This window comes from Mycteria americana, chromosome 12 (genome assembly GCF_035582795.1).
Source record: "Mycteria americana isolate JAX WOST 10 ecotype Jacksonville Zoo and Gardens chromosome 12, USCA_MyAme_1.0, whole genome shotgun sequence".
In the NCBI taxonomy this organism is placed as follows: domain Eukaryota; kingdom Metazoa; phylum Chordata; class Aves; order Ciconiiformes; family Ciconiidae; genus Mycteria; species Mycteria americana.
The window spans coordinates 310,576-330,662 of NC_134376.1; the positions used below are offsets into that span (position 1 = coordinate 310,576).

The 20,087-nt window shown below is 38.3% G+C and overlaps 1 protein-coding gene across 3 annotated transcripts in view; it reads right to left on the reverse strand.

The window, feature by feature from the left end:
* Positions 1-20,058, reverse strand: part of KCTD5 (potassium channel tetramerization domain containing 5) — a 39,176-nt gene extending 19,118 nt beyond the window's left edge. Inside the window, exons 1-5 of one of the 3 annotated variants that reach the window (XM_075515307.1) lie at positions 19,557-20,058; positions 9,250-9,358; positions 8,034-8,125; positions 6,807-6,902; positions 3,528-3,644 (exon numbers count right to left, since the gene is read on the reverse strand). In XM_075515307.1, the coding sequence (XP_075371422.1) occupies positions 3,528-3,644; positions 6,807-6,902; positions 8,034-8,125; positions 9,250-9,358; positions 19,557-19,799 (657 nt within the window). In that variant the 5' untranslated portion in view covers positions 19,800-20,058. The remainder of the gene's footprint in view (positions 1-3,527; positions 3,645-6,806; positions 6,903-8,033; positions 8,126-9,249; positions 9,359-19,556) is intronic. The other 2 variants (XM_075515306.1, XM_075515308.1) reach the window with 2 other exon arrangements.
* Between the last annotated feature and the right edge of the window lie 29 nt (positions 20,059-20,087).

The window sequence follows — 20,087 nt, forward strand, 5'->3', positions numbered from 1 at the left end:
TAGTATCAACAGTATGCTAGAAACTTCATCGTAGCTTTTTGAGATGCATTAGCAGCAATAAGGATGATGGCAGAAAAAGAAACAATGGGAAATGATTGCAGTTTAGAACTGAACTGTTGTGTCAGAAAGTATGATCAGAAATAAAGCAATACTTTAGCACTTGTATTCCAAAAGTCACCCCATTGTTCCCAGTGCTGGTGGCAACACTTTAAGAAGGATGCTGAGAAACTGGAAGGAATTGTTAAACTCCCCCAGCCCGTGTCTGTCTGTCCCTGCCACGCGCCCACTCCCCCACCCCCAAGAAAAAAAAAGAACCCACAACAAATCAGAGTAATCTGAAGTCTGCAAAACATGTTTTAAAATGCATAGGAAAAGGATTTCGGAGCATCCAGCCTACTGTTTCTCAAACTTTCTGAGAGGACAAACTCTTTTTGGCTCATGGGACTTAAACAGTAGAGGGAGTTTTAATGACCAAGAACTTAAGGAAGGAAAAAAAGCACATTTTGAAGCTCTGAATTTCATAGATTTGTATGATTATATACACGTATGTATATATGCATGTATGTATTTTTCCTCATTGTTTTTTTCCTTCCATGACCTGTTTCATTACACTCCTTACTAAAGCAGTGTGATCCTGCTTGAGCGTCCCTGTGAGCCCCAACAGTGTCATAACCAAGCATATGGAAAATGCCAATGTTACTTATCACAGAAAAGTCATTAGATCATGATCCACTCACTGTTTGCATGGAATAAGGGTGCTGACATTAGTAGGCTGTCAGCTGTAACTACAAAAGGCAGGAATAGAAAGCATTATTATTATTATTTATTAATCAACAGAAATGTAATTATTTGCATTATATTGCTTGATGTGCCAATACAGGTCAGGATTTTCCTGAAAAGACAAAGAAATAACAACAGGGAAGTTCCTGTCTCATAAAGCCTGAGCTTTTAAGTAAGATAAAAGATGACAATCAGAAAGGGCAAAGTTAAAAAAAAAAAAACAACAACAAACAGTTTGGCATAAGTAAAGGTGGACAGGGACTAGCTGATGCCTAGCTATGGTCAGGAAAGAGGAAAGATTTAAGAAAGATTTCAGGGACAATAATGAAGTAACTTTCTGAAGAACTTTTCCTAAGTCTGCGGCTCTGGGAAAGGATAACTGTGTCTTTCAAAAAAGACTATTTAAGAAAAACAGATTATAAAAATGGTATAGCTGAGAGAATAGGTCAAATGGTTCCTGCATCAAGTTACTCAACGTCAGCAAAATGTATGAATCTCTTCCTGTCTTAAATCAATAACTGTACACCTAAAAATATCCCTATGAATAGGCAAAATGGTTGGTGCATCACTTTTAGGAACCTTATTTTTGAAGTGAACAAATCTCATGCCTTAAGTGAATTGAGACAGATCTCAAAACCAGCCACGTTTCAATAACTTGCCTATACAGATTTGCTATACTGGTTTAACAATATTGATTCAGAATCTATACAGTACATTTACAGGACAAATTAGCAATAGTATTACCATCACAGATAACCACCCCAACTTGCACAAACAGCATCCCTGTCTTTCTCTGCTTCCCACTGGAGTTACTCATATTAACTAACTCTTCTACTTCATGACTACCAATTTCCTTCTCTTTCTGTGATGGTCTGGTTCTCAAAACTGAGTAAATTTTGTAACAATTATTCTCAAATTCTATTTTAAATATTCTTATACTTTGAATATTACTGCTTCTATTTCAGACATGGTGAACTTGTACACTAGAAAGCTTGCCTTGGAAAGCTTGTCTTTTTCCACCCCCTTTTTTTAATTACACTAACTAACAGTTGATAGAATAAAATAAAGGCCTCCCATCAATTTTTTTTTTTACAGAATCAAGTTGTATGAATGTAAGAATGGCCTCTACACCTTTTAGAGTTATAATGCGTTAATTCTACTGCCTTCTCAAAGGATTTGCAAAAGGCTATAAAGATACATACACATCAGCCGTTAAACTCAGCACTGATGACTGACACCAGGACCGCAAGCATATTTATTTCAGGTCTCTTAATGCAATTGTCAGACTTAAAATCTAGGAGGAAGGAAAATTCATTCCCTTACAGTTTGTTTGTTTTTTTTTTTTAAATTTCATACCTGCCTTCATTTCTTCACTGCCTTCCCCCATCTCCCATTTTATTACGTTGAATTTTACTTTGAGCTATCTAGGACATGAACACATGAATAACATCATGCTGCCTGTACCCTACACATCCTTCACAACAGGCCACACTTCCTACTCAGGTCCAGAAAGTCTGCAAACCCAGTGCATTAATTCCACATTCCAAATGTTACCTGTACAAATGCAAGAAACAGATAGCGCTTGGTACACTGAAAGCAGATTCTGGAATATAGCCAAGCAACAGTCCAGGTTTAAAATCTACAGTTGCATGGCTAAGTGTCCATGTAAACTCATAGGCAAGGTTCTGCTCATATCAAGTCACTTTACTGTCACGTTATCTTCGTGATGTTATACTGATCTTTCAGACTGAATAACCATATATATAGCAAGGAAAAGAAAAAGTACTCTGAGTATTTTATTGATGAAAAATACTACAGAACACCAGATTCTCAAATCAATTCACATAAGACACTTCAAAATGGAGCACAGCTATGTAAAGAACTGGAAACTGCCTCCAACATTACTGGTTAGCAAAAAATCCTTCCCAAACTCTTGAACACTGGGAAGTAACACATCAATTAAAAAGCAGTGACCTGAGGGCGAGGGGAGCAGGAAGGATGAGACAGCCTAAAAGCCAATGAGTGAAGCTAGGATTCTTCATTTGCGTTTCAAGAAAATTTCCGGGGGGGGGAACAAAACAACAAAAAAATAAAGCCAAAAAACCCCAAGATGTTCTTTTCACTTGAGACAAGATTTAAAACTGCTGGTTTTGTTCTCCCCTCACTCCTCCATATTTTATTTCTGAAAAATTCTGTTATTTGTTGTTCCAGTTTGAATACATTTCATCCACCTAAAAAAAGCCAGTTAAGTTCCGAGTTGCCAGAAATAAAAGGTTCAAACTCAGAACTTAACTGGCTATTAGGTGGATGAAATACACTCAAACTGGAACAACGATTAACACAGAAACGTCCCTTTCTGAACCCAGTGAACTCAAAGCTTTATATACAGGACTCCTAATGTTTAAATTGTACCACTTTTACTTAACAAGTATGGATCAAAGGCTGTTAACTTTGGAGGAAGATTTAAGGAAAAGAAGTTACCCATTGAGAAGGTAAGAACTCTTCTTAAGAAAAACCTTTAACTAATAACCAGGGGAGGTTGTTTGTTTGTTTTTTCATTATTTTTACAATATAAACATTCATAATGTATAATGAAATACTGTGAATATAAATAAAAGCCAGTCACAAATACACACAAATTACTATGTGCTGTACATCCAGGAATAAAGTGGAATGATTTGAAAGCAGCAGAAACGCAAGGAGGCCAAGCATATCAGTGTGAGGGCAAAAAGAATGGTGTGACACACCTCACTGCAGCATTTCTGGAAGCATCTCTCTTCCCCTTTCACTTCCCGTGACACTATCAGCAGATACTCTGACTGCTGGGCCCGGCCACAGCTGTACTGGGAACCTATACTGACAAGCTGAAATAACCAATCAAAGCAAAACACAAAAAGAAACCTTTGTAAAGCTGAAGCACATACCGTTATCCAAATCGTACAAATAACAGACGAGCTCAAACGTTCAGGTAACATTTACTTGCCACTAGAACAGGTTGCTATCAAGCTACAACTTTCATTTCAACATACTTAAAATTTATGAAGGCAGTTGCAAAGCCCTTTGTAATTTCAAGGGAAGTTAAGAGTTACTGATAGTAAGTAAGAAAACTCCCCATATCACTGTGGTGTAGCCAACTACTCTGAAAAACATAAAGTTTGGTGCATTATGAAAGCGAGCATTATTTTCCTGTCATACTTGCCAAGTGCAGAAGGTAACGTGGATATAAAACTGGAAGGTGTTATGTAAAGCAATATATCAGGCCTGGGTATGAAAGAGCTTCATCTTGTTCCAGATACTGAGAAACAATATACAGCTAAGGAAACATATGAAGTCAACTAGGGGAAAAAAAGTTGAGTGCTCTAAATTGGTTTTAGAAGGGGTAATTCACAGAAGATCCAAGAAAATAACTGGAGTGGAAAAAATTGTCTGTCTTGTTTCCATAAAAATCAGTACCAAGAACTCTGTTCAAACTTGCCAAACGTCTAATAATTCAGAAAGTCCAAACAACCTCAGCTAAATTTCTCAACTTGTTATTACAAAAAAAAAAATTTTATCTTAACAATACATGACAATTCCTAGCCCATTCAAATTAAAGCATAGCCTGTCAGTGCACTTGAGAAAGATTAGAGCTTTAAATTAAGTGTGAAGAACTAGACAACAACTGCCTATTCTGAGTAAACTGGAGATTACTACTGATGAGAAGGCTCGTGAACAGTAAATTTATTTTTATCCTGCTATTGTTATGTGAGTAATTTTGACGGCAGCAGCTAAACACCGTCCTCCTCATACAGTGAACATATTTAAGACAGCATTATGGTGACAGACTCAAGTTACATTAATCATTAAAATTTACATGACTGACACACCACTGCTGTCTAAAGCCTTTGTATGTAGCAATTTTGTATAGCCCAAAGTTTCTCATTATGCAGTATTGCCAAAATATTGTTTCTCCTGATTGCCTGAAGAGGTAACGATTGAAGCTAAAAAACACCTACAAAATAACCCACTGTATTCACAAAAGTGGGGCAGCACAACTATTGGCAGTAGTTTTCGGATGGGGACTGACACATAATTGCAGTATTCTAGCAGCGCTTTCACTCCTATTCTTTGGAAAAGTGCATCAATACATCCTCGTAAGTGCACCAGAAGTTTAACACCTTTCACTCCTATTTAATAACCACACCCAATTGTATTTTACAAGAAAATTTTGAAATGTTAAGGGGAAAGAAATGTTTTTGATCAAAAACAACCACTTAAACATGTTATATGGGGCACAGAGCACAAGGACTCTCAACCCATAGGAATATTACTCCTCTGAAAAAGCTGATGATTTCTATCCCACTAATGATCATATGTACAAAGCGTGGTAGGTGCCACCCCAAAGACTGCTTCTGAAGGAAGCATGCTGCTGAGCAACACGTTTAGAAAAACTAAAAAATTACAGAAATGCTACAGTGTTCTCAAATCTTAACAATAAAACTGATTAGATTATACAGAATATTCTTATCATGTTTCAAGTGAATGATGTCTGCTAAAAGCAGGTCTGCAATACAACCAAAGGAGAGATGGCCTAGTCTGAGGTAATGAGAAGCCAAGTATGATGAGACCATACAGCTGTTGCGTTTATCGACTTCAAACTGTGTGTCCAAGAGAGAGCAACATGGGAGAGGGAGGGAGTAGGGAGAAAGCTGGATGAAACAAGGACATAACGGTCAAGAAAACCACTGGAATTATCCAGTTCTAAAAGAGATTCTAAATTCTAAAGGAGATTATAATATTTCTTTCAGCAGTTGCACTGTCGAAGCAGTATTACTCCCAAATACAATATCCCCAAAGAATACAAGGCTTTAGGACAGGTATCCAAGCCACAGTATAATTTAACCTGTTAAAAAGTAAAGAAACTTCATCTGTAAGGAAAGCTAGTTTCTCATTACAAAGACGACTGTCAAAAAAACTTTGCCGAGGCACTGGTCAAAAAACAGTCAAGTGTGTTAAAAGAGAGCTTTTTTCCAGGGACTTAAACAACATTCAGCTTCTGGCATGCCAAACAGACCCGGTAATACTTGAGCCGGAGAACTGAAGCATAAGAAGCTTTCTCTGTGCTGGTTTAGTTTATTTGATTACAGCTGTCTCCATGACACCAGCACCTTACACATTTCATTGTATATAAACAAAACGTTCTCTTTTACCTTCGTGTGCCTTACTTTTTAAAAATGTTGCTTTGTTGTGTTATTAGAGTGAGACTGCACAGGATAAGGGGCTTGTGCTTATTCCAGTATCTCCTACAGTTGGCACCAGACACTGAAAAAGATGCTGGCAGCTGAGCACGTGTGTCTCACTCCAGAGTTAACAGATTTATTGCTCCAATGCAGTTTAAATATTCTGGTAGGTTAGGAACGTGAAAGGATGAAGAGGCCACGTAGTTAGTTTCTTATTTACAGACATTAGCAAAGGTAACAGAAAAGATCTTCTTGCAATTTTACAGTGTATTCTTGAAAGTACACACAAAGCTATTTTTATGCAGTTCAAAGAACAAAAACATTCACATAGCTCACACCTATCCAGCTTCACATCCACGCTGGTTAAGTTCACTCTCCTATGTGTATCAGTTCTTTATTTGAAGAACCATTGTTTGGGCCTGACAAACATTTATCTCCCAAGCTCATGTCTTTTACCCAGAGCTCTTTATATCTGACCTACCATTCCTATAAACGTGTATTAGTTAATTTTGGTTTATTCACCCTTCAAATGCTCGTGTGTAGACACTGAAGGATTACATTTCAAACATGATGTAGATGTTTTTATAGAAAGTCAGCACAATTGACCTCCTGGAAAGCTACAGGTTTTTTGTTCTCTGACAAATAAGAAAACAAATACCAAATTTTAACTTAACTGTGTATCTTTATCTAGCCAATTTCTGAAAATGACTGCACTTAAAAAGATGCATAGAATTGACTTTATACTCCTCTTTCACATAAGTGAATTTTTAGAAGACTTTGTCATTATATTCCATATGGTTTTTTTACCTGTTCAAATTTCCAGCCATCGGACATTGTGGAAACCATTTGAGTGAGTTCCTCTTCCTGGCACTGCAGCACCCTGTACACATGTTTGACTGGCACCTTCAAGAAGAAATACAAGATGCTCAATACAGCATGGAATTCACTATGTTTGTGACTTGTCTAAAGTTGCCCTTATTCTTTAGAAATGGTAAGCAACACCACCTTGAACACCTTGTCTTTTTTTTTTTTTAAAGAAATCTCATCTGTTCAGAATCACCTTGCAGAAGACTCAATGCTTCGTGGGGACTAAAAGTGCTACGTAACAGTTAAAACAACACAATCTTAAGACTTACCTATCGTTCCATGTGGTAGCAAACCACATCATTCAAAATCAAGGCTGAGGTTCTGCAGAGGCCTACCTAACTTTAAGGAATGTCTGAACATATTCAAAAATGTCTTTATTTCCCTGTCAAAGTCTCCCATCCAGAGCAATGAATAACTAGGACCATGTAAGCTGAAATCCTTTAGAAAATGCTATCAGAGCAGCTCTGCTATCCCACAACCCAGCTTCAAGAGAAATTTCGCAACATGAGTTTGTAATATCTCCAGAAGACTCAGTTATCACAGAAGGCCAGAGTAGCAGAGTTAAAGAACAAACTTGAATACTTTCATTACTTAACAGTTTCTCTATCATATTCACTTTCGTGAAGAAATATGATCTGCTACGAGAAGAGGCAGAGTCTTCTCAACTACAGAGCACTACAAATAAAGAAACTAACTTTGCTACAAAAGCGTATGACAGGAGCTAAACAGCATCTGTATGTATGCTGGATAAACATACTGTATAAACAGCAGTTATACTGTAGTTAGGCAATCTCATCATATTCAGAGTATTTAAATGTATATGAGAAACATATATTCTACAAAAGCTGTTTTCTAAAATAACTATTTCCAGAAATGGTATTATGACAAATTCTACTATTACCAGACATTTTTGAACAATTCTTTAGAACGTTTTCAGTTTTTGAACAAGAACTGGAACCATATGCCTGTGCCCTTTGTAAGCAGACTGGCAGGCACTGGTGGTTAAGAATATTAATCTTTGCGTACTAATGGTTCCAGCTCAGCCAGTGATGGAGACAGCCATTCAGTATCTTACTGGAGAAATGAGCAGTTAAGGAAAAAAAATGGAACCCACCCACTACTTGCCATAGAACAAAAAATCAAAAACACACTAGTAAACAGCCTCACCTGTGAGATTTTGCTGTCTCTTTCTCTTATTTTGTCCTTTACCAGTTTTATTAGTGATGTGATATTGTAGAATTCAGCCTCTTCCAGTACACCTAGTATGAGAACATTTTTTGGAAAGAGAGTGTAACCAAAGATTCCAGGCCAAAATCACCAACCAGTTCCTAAGATTATCTTCTCTACAGCTATAGAAAAATGATTTATTTTGCCCTAGGAGAAGTTCATTTACGAACATAACGATTCTGGCTTCCTTCAGGCACATGTAGTTCAAAGTTTAGCTCATTCTGAAAAACTGTCTTAAAAAAACCCCGAAGAAAACTGATGCCATTTCACATACAGAATGAGAGGCAGGAAACAAAAAAAGGAGCACAAATGCCACTCCATAGGAGACTGATGGACCACCATAGCTCAGGCCCCGCCTCAGGCTGGAATACAAAAGAGAAATTCAAATAGTCCTACTGAAAAGCTCTGCGGCTGCTAGCGTGCAGAAAATTTTTCTTCCTGTCATTTGAGATCTTAGACCCCAAAACAAAGGCTTAAAGATACATACTACAGACTGCTCCTACTCACACGTTCAAGTCTTACCTGTTCTCCACACATGCTATGTGTTTAACAATGCATATGGAAATTATATTTCCTGCTAATTTTGTTAGACTGTATTTCTCTTTGATCGATTTCTTCAATACCCTATCAATACAGTTCTAGTACTATACGATTTAAAACAGTCATCCCCCATTAGGGTACAACTGATATGAACTGGGGACAGGGAGGGAGAAGCTGAGGGCAGAATTTACTCTTCAAGAGCATATTGCACACATCTGAACATCCCAGAACTTTACTCTTACTTGGCTTTACGTCCTCTAAAGCTTGTTTCACAGCCAGTATTCTTTTGCTTGAAGAAGACTAAACCCAAATATTTCACACAGTCATACAGGAAAGATACAAGATTATAAGATAAAAGGCATCTCCCCTTATGTTTGAATATTTATGTTCTATTTCTAAATGGGGACAGGGGTTGTGAAATCAGGAATCGTACTCAAAACACTCAAATAACAGCATATACTATAACTGCATGATACCTATCAGCTTCGCTTGAAACAGATCAAAATGCTACACTGATTAAGATTCACCATCTACTTTTAAGTTACTTTTGGTGACTCAAAAGCAGTGACAATAATAAGCAAGTGACAAGAAAGCAGGAGATTTAGTGACATCTTACCTTCTTCAGCTAGGTCCTTGTTAATAACCAGTTTTCCATGCCTGAGATAGTTCAGCACTGGCCCAAAGTAGGTCGGGTCTCTGTCTATTAAATAGGCACCTGTTTCATCCTAGATTAGAAAAAAAAACAAAACAAAACAAAAAAAAACCAAACAAAAAAACCAACAAAAAAAGAACAAAACAAAAAACCCAAAACACCACAAAAAAAGCCCAGACAAACAAACAAACAAAAAAAGCCAAAAAACCCACAATGATTTGACCGTCCAAGCAGGAATCGCAAGCTAATATTCAGCTTGGCATCTGAATAGTAAGCAGGTATTCAGATATAGCCACAGCCCTTAAAGCCAAATTTATTAAAGATATTAAAAGGAATTAAACAATGTAGTTGCAATTGTATCACACTGATCCCTCAACTCAATCATGTACTACACAACTTCTCTTACCTGACCAATTCCCCCCAACCCCTTATCGGAAGATTATCAACATTGTTAGCATGAAAGATCTAAGTAGCAAGTGAGAACACTGAAAATTAAGGTTAAAAATAACACTTAAAAACAGGAAACTATCATTTTGTTTGGAAACCTGAAGAATCAGAACAAAGGCTACATTCCAATAAGGTTCAAATAGCAGCTTTTTTTTTTTTTTTTTTTTTTTTACATTAAAGGCAAACAAACCCACCTTCTCTTTAACCTCAACACTTTGATCTAAAAACTTTTGGTTTTGTCTTAGCTCAGATGTACAAATACTCACAGGGTACGGAGAACAGCTGTGTACCAAGCAAGGGTTGCATGTACATCTTCTAAAAAAAAAGTATACTGAAGATGCAGTTCCTACCTACCTCATGCAGACAAAGAAGGGATAGATCAAACTAACTGATGCTCAGTTTACTGCATAGACTACAGCATTTTGTGGAATGCAAAACACAGTTCAAGAAATTTACTTGCATAGCTGATATTCTTGACAAAGAGATAAAGGAGCAAAATTGGTATTTCCTACATAATTTAGAGTCTATGTGTGAACAATACAATACTGACATACTTTGTGCTGGCCAGAGGTCCAAGGAAGATTGATAAGACAGATGTCTAATAGATCCACTGCTCCTTTCTACTATTTAGTGGCTCACTGTCAGTATTAATCCTTTAGTACCTAAAGTTTTGGTGCAATAGATATCCTACAGATTATATACTGGAGAGATGTGGCAGCAGCTCAAATAAGTTTTCTATTTATTGTTATTCTTAATATTCTAGTAGGTTACAGGAGATACTAAAAAGCATCACTACTAACAATCCTAGCTAAATTTGAATCATTCTCCCCAAAAACTACATGTGATAGTGATACTTGTTGTTCCGCATGAAAAAAATTCTACTGTCCTTTGCATTTGGATACTAATGCTGATATGTAAAGGTTTGATTATTGAACTGTGATACCTGAAAACTCTCTCTACTTAACAGTATCTAAGCTTTCTAAAATATTTCATTGGAAAAAAGGTGGTGGATGTATTTTCAGGTACATGGATTTAGTTTCTGGATAACTGTGCTTGTCTAACCAGGGTTGGTAGAATGTAGAAAGACCACAGCCCGAACTACAAAAAACTTAAACATCTTTCTATAATTACAAGCTAAATGCTTTACACCCTTAGACACACTGTCATTTTAGAACAAGTGAAGGGGTGTTATATTTTATATAAAATTAACTGTTAAAAAAAATGGTAATATATTAAAATGTGCTGTCAGCTAACCTACACTCAGAGCAGACAGTGCTTGATGAAGTCTAATTGTCTAATCGCAATTTCTTCTGGCCTAAACTCATGGTCTCACAGAAGTGAGACTATGCACCAAAACCAGTAGATAGATGAAGTGCATAAAATGGTATATTTTTAATGTTTCACATTTAAATATATTTACATTACCAAAACACTTCAAGAATGAACAATCTACAGATACAACCCAAAGAAATTAAATTAGCTGACAAGTGCATGAATTATAAGCTGAAAAGTATTATTTAATACAGGAACAGAAACCAGTAAAGTTGGAAAGGAAGATCTAAAACTGGTAAAAAGAAACGCTGTTTTAAAGAAAAAAGCACAGTCTTTGGTCATCAGTTGAACTGAATTAAGAAGCATATGGGCTTACAAAACTGGAATTCCTCCCACTTAAGGAAAATAAGTCTCTAGAAACAAGCTTCTTCAATAAGATTATTGTATTCTTTTACACTACAATGTTTTCTCACATCACCTTGAGAAGCAATACTGGCCACCAGCTCTACATTACAGAGGTAGACAGGTGGGTCAGAGAAGCAAAATAACTAAAAGCTCTAAATGAAATCTGAACTAACAACGGTTACTTCACTCCTTACACAAAAGGCCTCAAAAAAAAAATTTCCTTTTTTTTTTTTTTTTAAAACGGACTACAGTATCCGAAATTACTCTTACTTGAGTAGATTTCTATATACTAAACAAGCTTCCAACAAAAACACAACAGGAACAAGCTGTGTCAGGCCTTCTCTTTCAACTTCCACCTCATGAGAGGTCACCAGCAACCTGCATTACCTGAATTCATTAGCCTAGCATGCATATCAGAGCTTATTATTAGCACTTATACCAAACATGCTTTACACATACTGACAGCATCCACCCTGTGAAACATAAGATAGAATTGCTTAGAATTGTCTTCTACCTATTTTTAACCATTTTCCTCATCATCAACCAACTTTTTTTTCTGTTCTGTTGCTCCTCATATCACTTTTTTCCTGTTATACTCACTCCTTTCCTAACCACTATCAAGTTTTCTTCCTTGCCAAATTACCATCTAGAATCTATAAAAAAGCTTAATCTTCACACTGATAAATACAAATACCATACCAAACGTATGTATAATATACCACGTATGAATAAAGCGCCATCACACCAGTATCATAGTTTACTTTATGAAGCCTTTCAGGCAACAATGTGTCTTCAAAAACCAATAAAAAAGAAGAAAAAGGAACCCAAAAGTCTTATAATTTATGGTGTAATAGTAACGTTTTTCTTTTTTACATGAGTAAATATCAATAGTTAAAGTTTAAGAACTCTAGCTAAATTCTAACAGTGAGCAACCCAAATTCTGTCAATAGGATTCACTTTAATATGTAAATTCCATGTGAAATTATGAACAGGCTGAACAATTCAGAGTAACTGGCGCCTTGCTTACCCAGATTACAGATATGGAAAACATGCATTAATTAGCATGCTTCCAAAGAGAAGATGTGTGTCTTGGACTTTGACCTTACAACTCAGGTGTGCTACAGACTAGTGCCAGGGAGTCAAGACCCAAAATGTAAACCACTCAGTAAAGAATATTGTAACAATATGCAAAGAATGCACAGGCAAAAGAGGCAGAAAATTTACTTCCTAGGCATCTTCCTATAGAAAATACCTTCTCACTCCTCCTTTAGAGTGACCTGCCTGATTATTCTTCAACGTACACTAAGCACTTCATGTTGAAATCACTAAGAAAAGCCGATTATGCTAGATCTTTAATGATATTTATGTAAACATAAATCCAATAAAAGCTGACACAGTAACGTAGTCATCTGCTCCACCTAGAACTCTCAAATTATGGGTCATAAGTCTTTCCACACCTTCAGAATATTGTCAGGATTGGCTTCATCCACATGTACATGAAAACACATTGTATTCTCATGTGTAACTAGCATTTTGGACACTTTTTCTAGAAGAAACATTTTTGGTTTATTGTAAGATAAGAATAATAAATTGCACTTCAAACGTGATCTAGACAGTTTAAAGGCGTAGCTACAGTTTGCGCAGACATAACTGAACTAGCTTTAAGCATGCTAGCTTGAATATTCGTAGACTGTGTTGTCCCAGCTAGGCTACTCCCTCTGCTAACTAGTTAATTAGGTTTCTACAAGCTTTGAGCAAGTTTGAATCTTCACTGACACAACTAGTGTGGTATTTCGAAGCCATTTCCCAAGTTTCAGGTGAATACCACAAATGCCAGACAAATCTATATTCTAATAAGGTCTCCATTTTCTCCCTTGTAGATACATTTTATACAAACAGGCATTAATGTTTACCAGAACAGTAGCTGAAACTCAACTTTCTTCTCTATTCAGTAGTCACATCAGCCCACATTTCAACCCCATAGGTGTTCCATACAAATTTTGCCACTCTTTGTAAGGATACTCAAAGCAAATGCTCCGGTCATCTTTGTGCATCCAACACAAAAGTTGGATTAACCACACGGGTGTTTGTATCTTTACTCAGTTCTGTTTTTGCATTACGTTCTTCTCTCTACCAAGAGTTTTTCCTTCCTTGTCTGTAAATCCTAAACCTTTTCCATATCTGCTCCTTTTTACAAGGACACCATTTAAAAGACAACTTTGCTGAGGTACAGTGAAGGCTGCATTTGTTTATTACCACTCTTCCTCACCAATGTTTAGTCCAAGTTACAAATACCACGGAATTTTAGAGGAAGCCTAATAACTTGCTCTTAAATTTTCAATCACCTGGTTCAGCGTACCAATAAAAAGTCAGTGTAGCTCACAATCATATTCCTTCTTCCTTAAGAATTAACCCTAAAGCATATCTACAATCCAGCATTCATGGAGACAGAAGACTCAAAATGCACATGTATTTTCAAAGAATTTGAAAAATATTGCCCAAAACATTTAAATGATCATATATTCCAGTCTCAAACATTTCCACTTCAATCTCTGTAGAGACTGAGGCTCAAAGGAATCATAACAGATACTTAGCCTGATCTTCCTTTAAAACATACATAGGACTCCATTTATTTACAGTGAAATTTAACCTCTAGAAAGTAGTGGTGAAACCTAACCATTTTGTGCAAGCCATTCCAATAACTAATTACTGTCGCTGTTAAAAATATGTACTTTCTAGCCTGGACATCTATAGTTTCACACTTCACTAGCTGGATCTCACAATACCTTTGCTAGACTGAACAGGCTTCACTATTAGATTTCTAGTCTCCACGTATGTAATTCTGGACTGAGAAGTCGCTCCTTAAACTCCTTGCCAAAAAAATAGTTTTGCTCTTGATAACCTTCCGTCAAATCACATTTCATCTTGTGACTACCCTCCAAGTTCTCCAGTTTTTTGAAGCGACCTTGAATCGTGGATACCAGAACCAGGTACGGGATTCCAGTAGGACTCAGAAGTCAGACCAAATACATACACCTCCCTTATCCCATTTAACATTCTCCCCAAGAATTGCATTAATACACTAGCTGAAATGTCAGAAATGTATTTCCAGTTAATTATCTTCATTGAGGTCAAAACTAGTCCGAAGACTTCTCCTCAAATACTTTTCAAGAATGGACACACTCAGAATCCGCACCACCAAGCTCTTGGCTCAAAGCCGTGCACTGTAACATGGGTATCTAAAAAACTGACATCATTTACGTATACTGAGCAAGCAGAAGTTCTGCTAAAAGCAGCAATATACACAGAAATACAATAATATTTGGCATGAAATCTGGATTTAGAAATAATTGTCTCCCCTACCCTCTATGCTTTTTGAATCTTGAGCTAGACGCCCAGAACACATTTTTCTCAAACTATGTGACCTAAAAACTTTGAGCATCAGCAGACTGCCAGTACTAATCAAAACCACATTAATAATACAACGCACATAACTAGTCACAAATCTCATGGACAAATAAAGTTTATCTCAGTTGTATCTTAGAATAATGACTACAATTAAGATACTTTTTAGTGTTGGCAGTTAAGGATGTGCCGCCAGGAAGATTTTGATTTTTCTAAAACATTCAGTGCTTGCTTGCTGCCTTCCTTAACAGATTCTACCTCAGTACAATTACACTTAACTTCAGAAAGGCATTAAAATTCAAGCGTGAATACTGTTGCCAAAAACCTTATTAAAGAAGGCTGACAATCTTCTCGCTTAGGGGAAAGTTTAAAGAATGATAGAACAGTTTATAAAAGAAAAACTGGTATATAGATAAAATAGGAAGGTGCTGAAATCAGGAAATACCTGGCAGTTAAACTTACAATACGAGCATTAAATAAGTTAAACAGGATGAAGAAGTGAGCAAGACTCTACTTGTCTATTTTTACATATTCATCTCTAAAGCAAGATTAAACACTCCAGAAAACAAATCCTATTGTGAACAGTAGGTATGACCACTACCACTCATTCATTCATTTGCTGAAAAGATTCTCAAATAGTCTTAAATACAAAGAAGAGTCTTCAATACAAAGATGCATATCACATTGTGAAACACACTAAATTTGGAGAATCAATGCCACTATCTTGTTCCGTTCCACACTAGTTTTGCCACAGGGTGCACCAGGGTTAATCTTCCTTCTGTTGCAAGTGGAAACACACCTGGTACCAAGAGATAGGCTGCATGGCCTTGTTCAACATTAGCACCTGAAGATAATTTGAAGGCAAACATGCTACCTTTCCTGAAGCCTTTGACTTCTTTTTAATAGCAAGCATTAAGGAAATCTTATGATTTATGTAGTTAAATAACAAAAAACCACGTTGGTGTAGAAATTACAGTAGAGGAAAATCGCTATGTATGCAACTGATATTTGTAAAGTACTACCTATGAACTATTTCAGTTTCCTATTCTCATTTCTAATAAACTCATCCAGTTAACCTCTTTCAGAACTTCTTAATGTATCAACATGGTTAAATTTGATATGCCTCACTTGTGGAGTTTAGGCAGAAACAGCTCTATTACTAACTTTTGGCTTTGCTTATAGGTCTGTTCTCATCCAAGATAAGCATTTCTTATGGCTTCATTTTCTAAAGATTCTGATTTGGCAATCTTGCAACGCAAGAAAGAATGTGAACTAAACTTTTTTTCTTCAAAGACATACACTTACTGGTGTACGAGCTAATTTAATTATTGGCTCTTCTGCTTGGTCTTGCTTCTAGATGTGCAATCTGCCTCCCTCCCTTTTGTCAGTCGGGACAACATTAGAGCTTTCCACAAGCTGGTTTAACTCACTGAAGTTACAAAAAAATATACCTCCTCTTTCATTTTTGCTGAGTTATGTACTTATCAGATGGAGCATGATCAGAGGAATATGAAATATGCCTATGAACTATAAAACGCGTTTTGTATTATAAGCACAATTCAGTATTAATCTGTTGAAAACACACCTAAAACTTCCCAGAATGAGTTACTGAAGTGCATCCCAGACAAATTCCCCGTACGGGAAACATGAGGTTAGACTTTTCATACTTCTTTCAACCAGAGGGCTGTGGCTATCAGTTTTGATAATCTCATCTGCTGGCTCATCCCTCAGGATCCTCCCCGCCCCACCTCCCCCACATCCTCATCTAGAAGTAGGGACAAGTATGTCTGGGATGGGTGTAACAGGCATCAGCCCACATATGAGCTCAAATACACGTTCTCTCTCGCTTTAAAGTTTAAAACTAGGTGTTTAAAACCCATGTGATTTTTAGGAAGAAAACACAATGGAGTCAAACCCAGGGAATTACAGGTCAAAGACCAGCTCTAATGCTCCAAGCTTTAGGAGGGCAGTATCTTTATCTTTTAGCTGCACCTTGTAAGAACAACTGTTTTATGAGCACAAAATTGTGCTGCATAGTAGTAATTGTAAATAATCTTTAGTATATGATTAAGAAAAATACGTCAACTTAGTATCTATCAGGTTACAGCTCATAACTGGACTCCAAAAAGTAATACCATGAGGGAAAAAAACAAATCTATTACTATCAGATTTTGATTTACATATATGTGACAAAGGAGAAGAACCAGAGTCCAGGAAGGTAACACAAACATCACCAATTATTCCCTTGAAATATCTGTGCTCATCAGCTAAAGGCATCTGATATTCCAAAATTAAACCATACAGACAATCTATTGATGTGCTATTGTATCAAGATGGTATATTTACAAACTGGTGAGATGTCAGGGAAGGATTTTTTTTCCTCTTGAAAGGACATGTATGATATCTGTTATTCAGAGGAAAAAAAGGAACTGCTTGGATTATGTTTTGCTGTTTACAGGACATGAAGAATTTAAAGATTCTGAATCATCCTTGGAAGAAAGGCTCTATGTGTTTAAGTAATCCTAGGTACTGCAATTAATACACTATGATGGGTAATCTAAGCAGTAGGCCACTTCTGCAAAATCCAAGATGACAGGTGACTGCAGAAACCAGGCTCGGAATGGTTGAAGTGAAGTACAGGTGGTCAAGACAACAGGGTGTGAAACTCTGACAAATGTTGTACTGAAAAGAAGACTATAGTGCATATTTAACCAGGAAAGGCTTTGCTTTTTGTACATCAAATTGAAGATGTCCAGGCTCATAAGCCTAAAGAATGCATCTCTGAATAACAGGATTTTCTCTAAATCCAGGTATTCCACAACAATTTGTAGTTCTCTATACCTACTGCTTGCCTCACATTACTGATTTGCACAATAATCTATTAAAGACAACTATACCAGCTACAATTTTATAAAAAAGACTACTCACAATAACAGGACAATGCAATTTGTTTGCATCTTGCTAAAGTGGTTGCTATTAGACTTCTACATTGGCAAAAAAGGATGACACTTAGTGGTATCCAAGCAGCTCAAATAATGTATAGGCATATTCCTTATAAGCAAACAATATCTTTCCATAGCTGTGACTGCAGCTAGCTTTAAGTTGTCACGTACACTCTTAACAACTATAACTACCTAAGCCTAGAAACATGAAAAAAAAATTAATCAGGTCTCTCCATATCCTACCAAATAGCTAAATAACCTTAGCATAAATTTATGATTTGCTGCTACAACCCAAAAATGTAAGCACAGTAAAAAACACAATGTTCAGATTAGTAGCCTCATGAAATTTTTGCAAGATAGCAACACCTCACTGATTGTGCTTGAGAAAGACGATTGATTTCATCAACTGGTGAAAAAAGGCAGCCAAACACCTTAATTAGAACTAAAGCATTTCTTCTAAAAATGTGCTTTCTCTGTCTCTCTGACGACATTGAGAGATAGCAAATAAGCACCTTTTTGCAGTAGAACACCTGAAACAGGTGCCTTAATTATTAAGTGTACCTTATATTTTATTTAAGAAACCTTAGAAGAAAGCTTTCCTACTCCCTCCCAAGTAAAGACAGTTTCTGACCTATCAGCAAGCCACCTACATTTTTAAATTTATTTTTATAGGTCAGTTTAAGCTAATCCTCTCCCAAAAACCCAACCCCAACCAAAGACAACAAAAAACAATCCCCATACTGCCGCACTTTACGGTATTTTTTCTCTAACTCTGGAACAGTATTCAGGTTCTGTTCCCTATCTTCTTAAGCATTTAAACATCCTTTCTGGAAGTTACACATGAGAAAATGAAGAAATTTACTACTAGCATCACTGAAAAAAAAAAAAAAAAAAAAGAAAAGAAAAGATATCTAAAAATCAACTCTTTATTTTCAACCTGTTGGTTATATATTCAAGGGTTATGAGCTATTCCCTCCTTTTCCCTAAGTGTACTGTACTGGAAGTCCATTTTTGACCATTATGCTCCAAAATCTCTTTCAGAGCCAGCACTATATATGAATACTTTCTATCCATTACTACATACCACTCCATAAATAAAACCTTAATCAGTAACTTTTCTTTCCCTACTAAAAATGAGTCAGAATGAATGCTTGAATATTGAGTATCACCCACCATTTGCAGTCCATGCAGAATAAGTAATATGTTACTCAAAGAATTGCTGAACCACAGAATGCTATGGCTAAGTGAGAGCAGTTATTATCAAAAGTAGCTTGATCTGGTTCTCGAAATTGGACGAGAGGGTGATGACAGTGCAGAAATACCACGACATCGGTGCAGGCAGATACTCCCTTAAAACACTAAAACTAAACCCGGCCAGGCAACACAAGATTTTGAACAAACACGCGAACGATTCTGGGCTCTCTCCGTTGTATTTAGGAGCAGTTGTGTCATTCACGAACCCAACCGCTTTGCTGCCATCGGCCCACCCCCACCCCCGGCGCGCAGGGACTCGTCAAGCAACACGACGCTTCAGAAACTCTCCCCCGACGACGGCAGAGCCCGTCGCTGCCATTCCGGCAGCCTCTCACAGCGGCACCGAGCTCCGCGGTCCCCTTCTGCTCCGCCTTGCCGCCAGTGGCAACACCAGCCGCCCGCCCCGCGGGACCGAACGCAGCGCACCGAGCGCCCGGCACCGCCGGCTCCCAGGCGGGACCCAGGCACCGCCGCGACGCTCCCTCCCCGGGCGGGGCCGCGCGGGGAGGGGGCCCGGCGGAGCGGCGCGGCGGGGCCCGCGCTCACCTTGTCCGAGTCCAGGTCGGGGTCGGCCTGGCAGAGGCGGAAGAGGAAGGACTTGGGGTCCCTACAGAGCGTCTGCCGAGTGGTCAGGAAGCAGGTGCCCCCCACGTTCAGCCGGACCCACTTGCCGGGCACCGTGCCGGGCGGCGGCGCTGAGCTGCACCGGCGGCAGGGCCCGCCCGGGCCTCCCAGGCCGAGGCCGCCGATCGGGGGAACCGGGAAATCGCAGTGGTTCTCCGCCGCCATCCTCGCCGCCGCCGCCGCCGGAAGGGTCCGCCCCAGCTACAGGTCCCCGGCCGCACCTCCCACCGGAAGCGTCCCGCTCGGAACTGCTCCCTTCCCCCTTCTCGCCCAGCGCCTGCGCTGGAGCGGCCTCGTCCGCCGGGGCCGTTCGCCACGACCCGCCGACGGGCAGCCGTGCCCCAGCGGGCGGCCGGCGAGCGACGGCCCCAGCAGGCGGCCCGCCCGCCCACCGCGCCACGGCCGCGGCCCCGCGTCTCCGACAGCGCCGCCGCTGGGCCGGAGGTCCGTCCC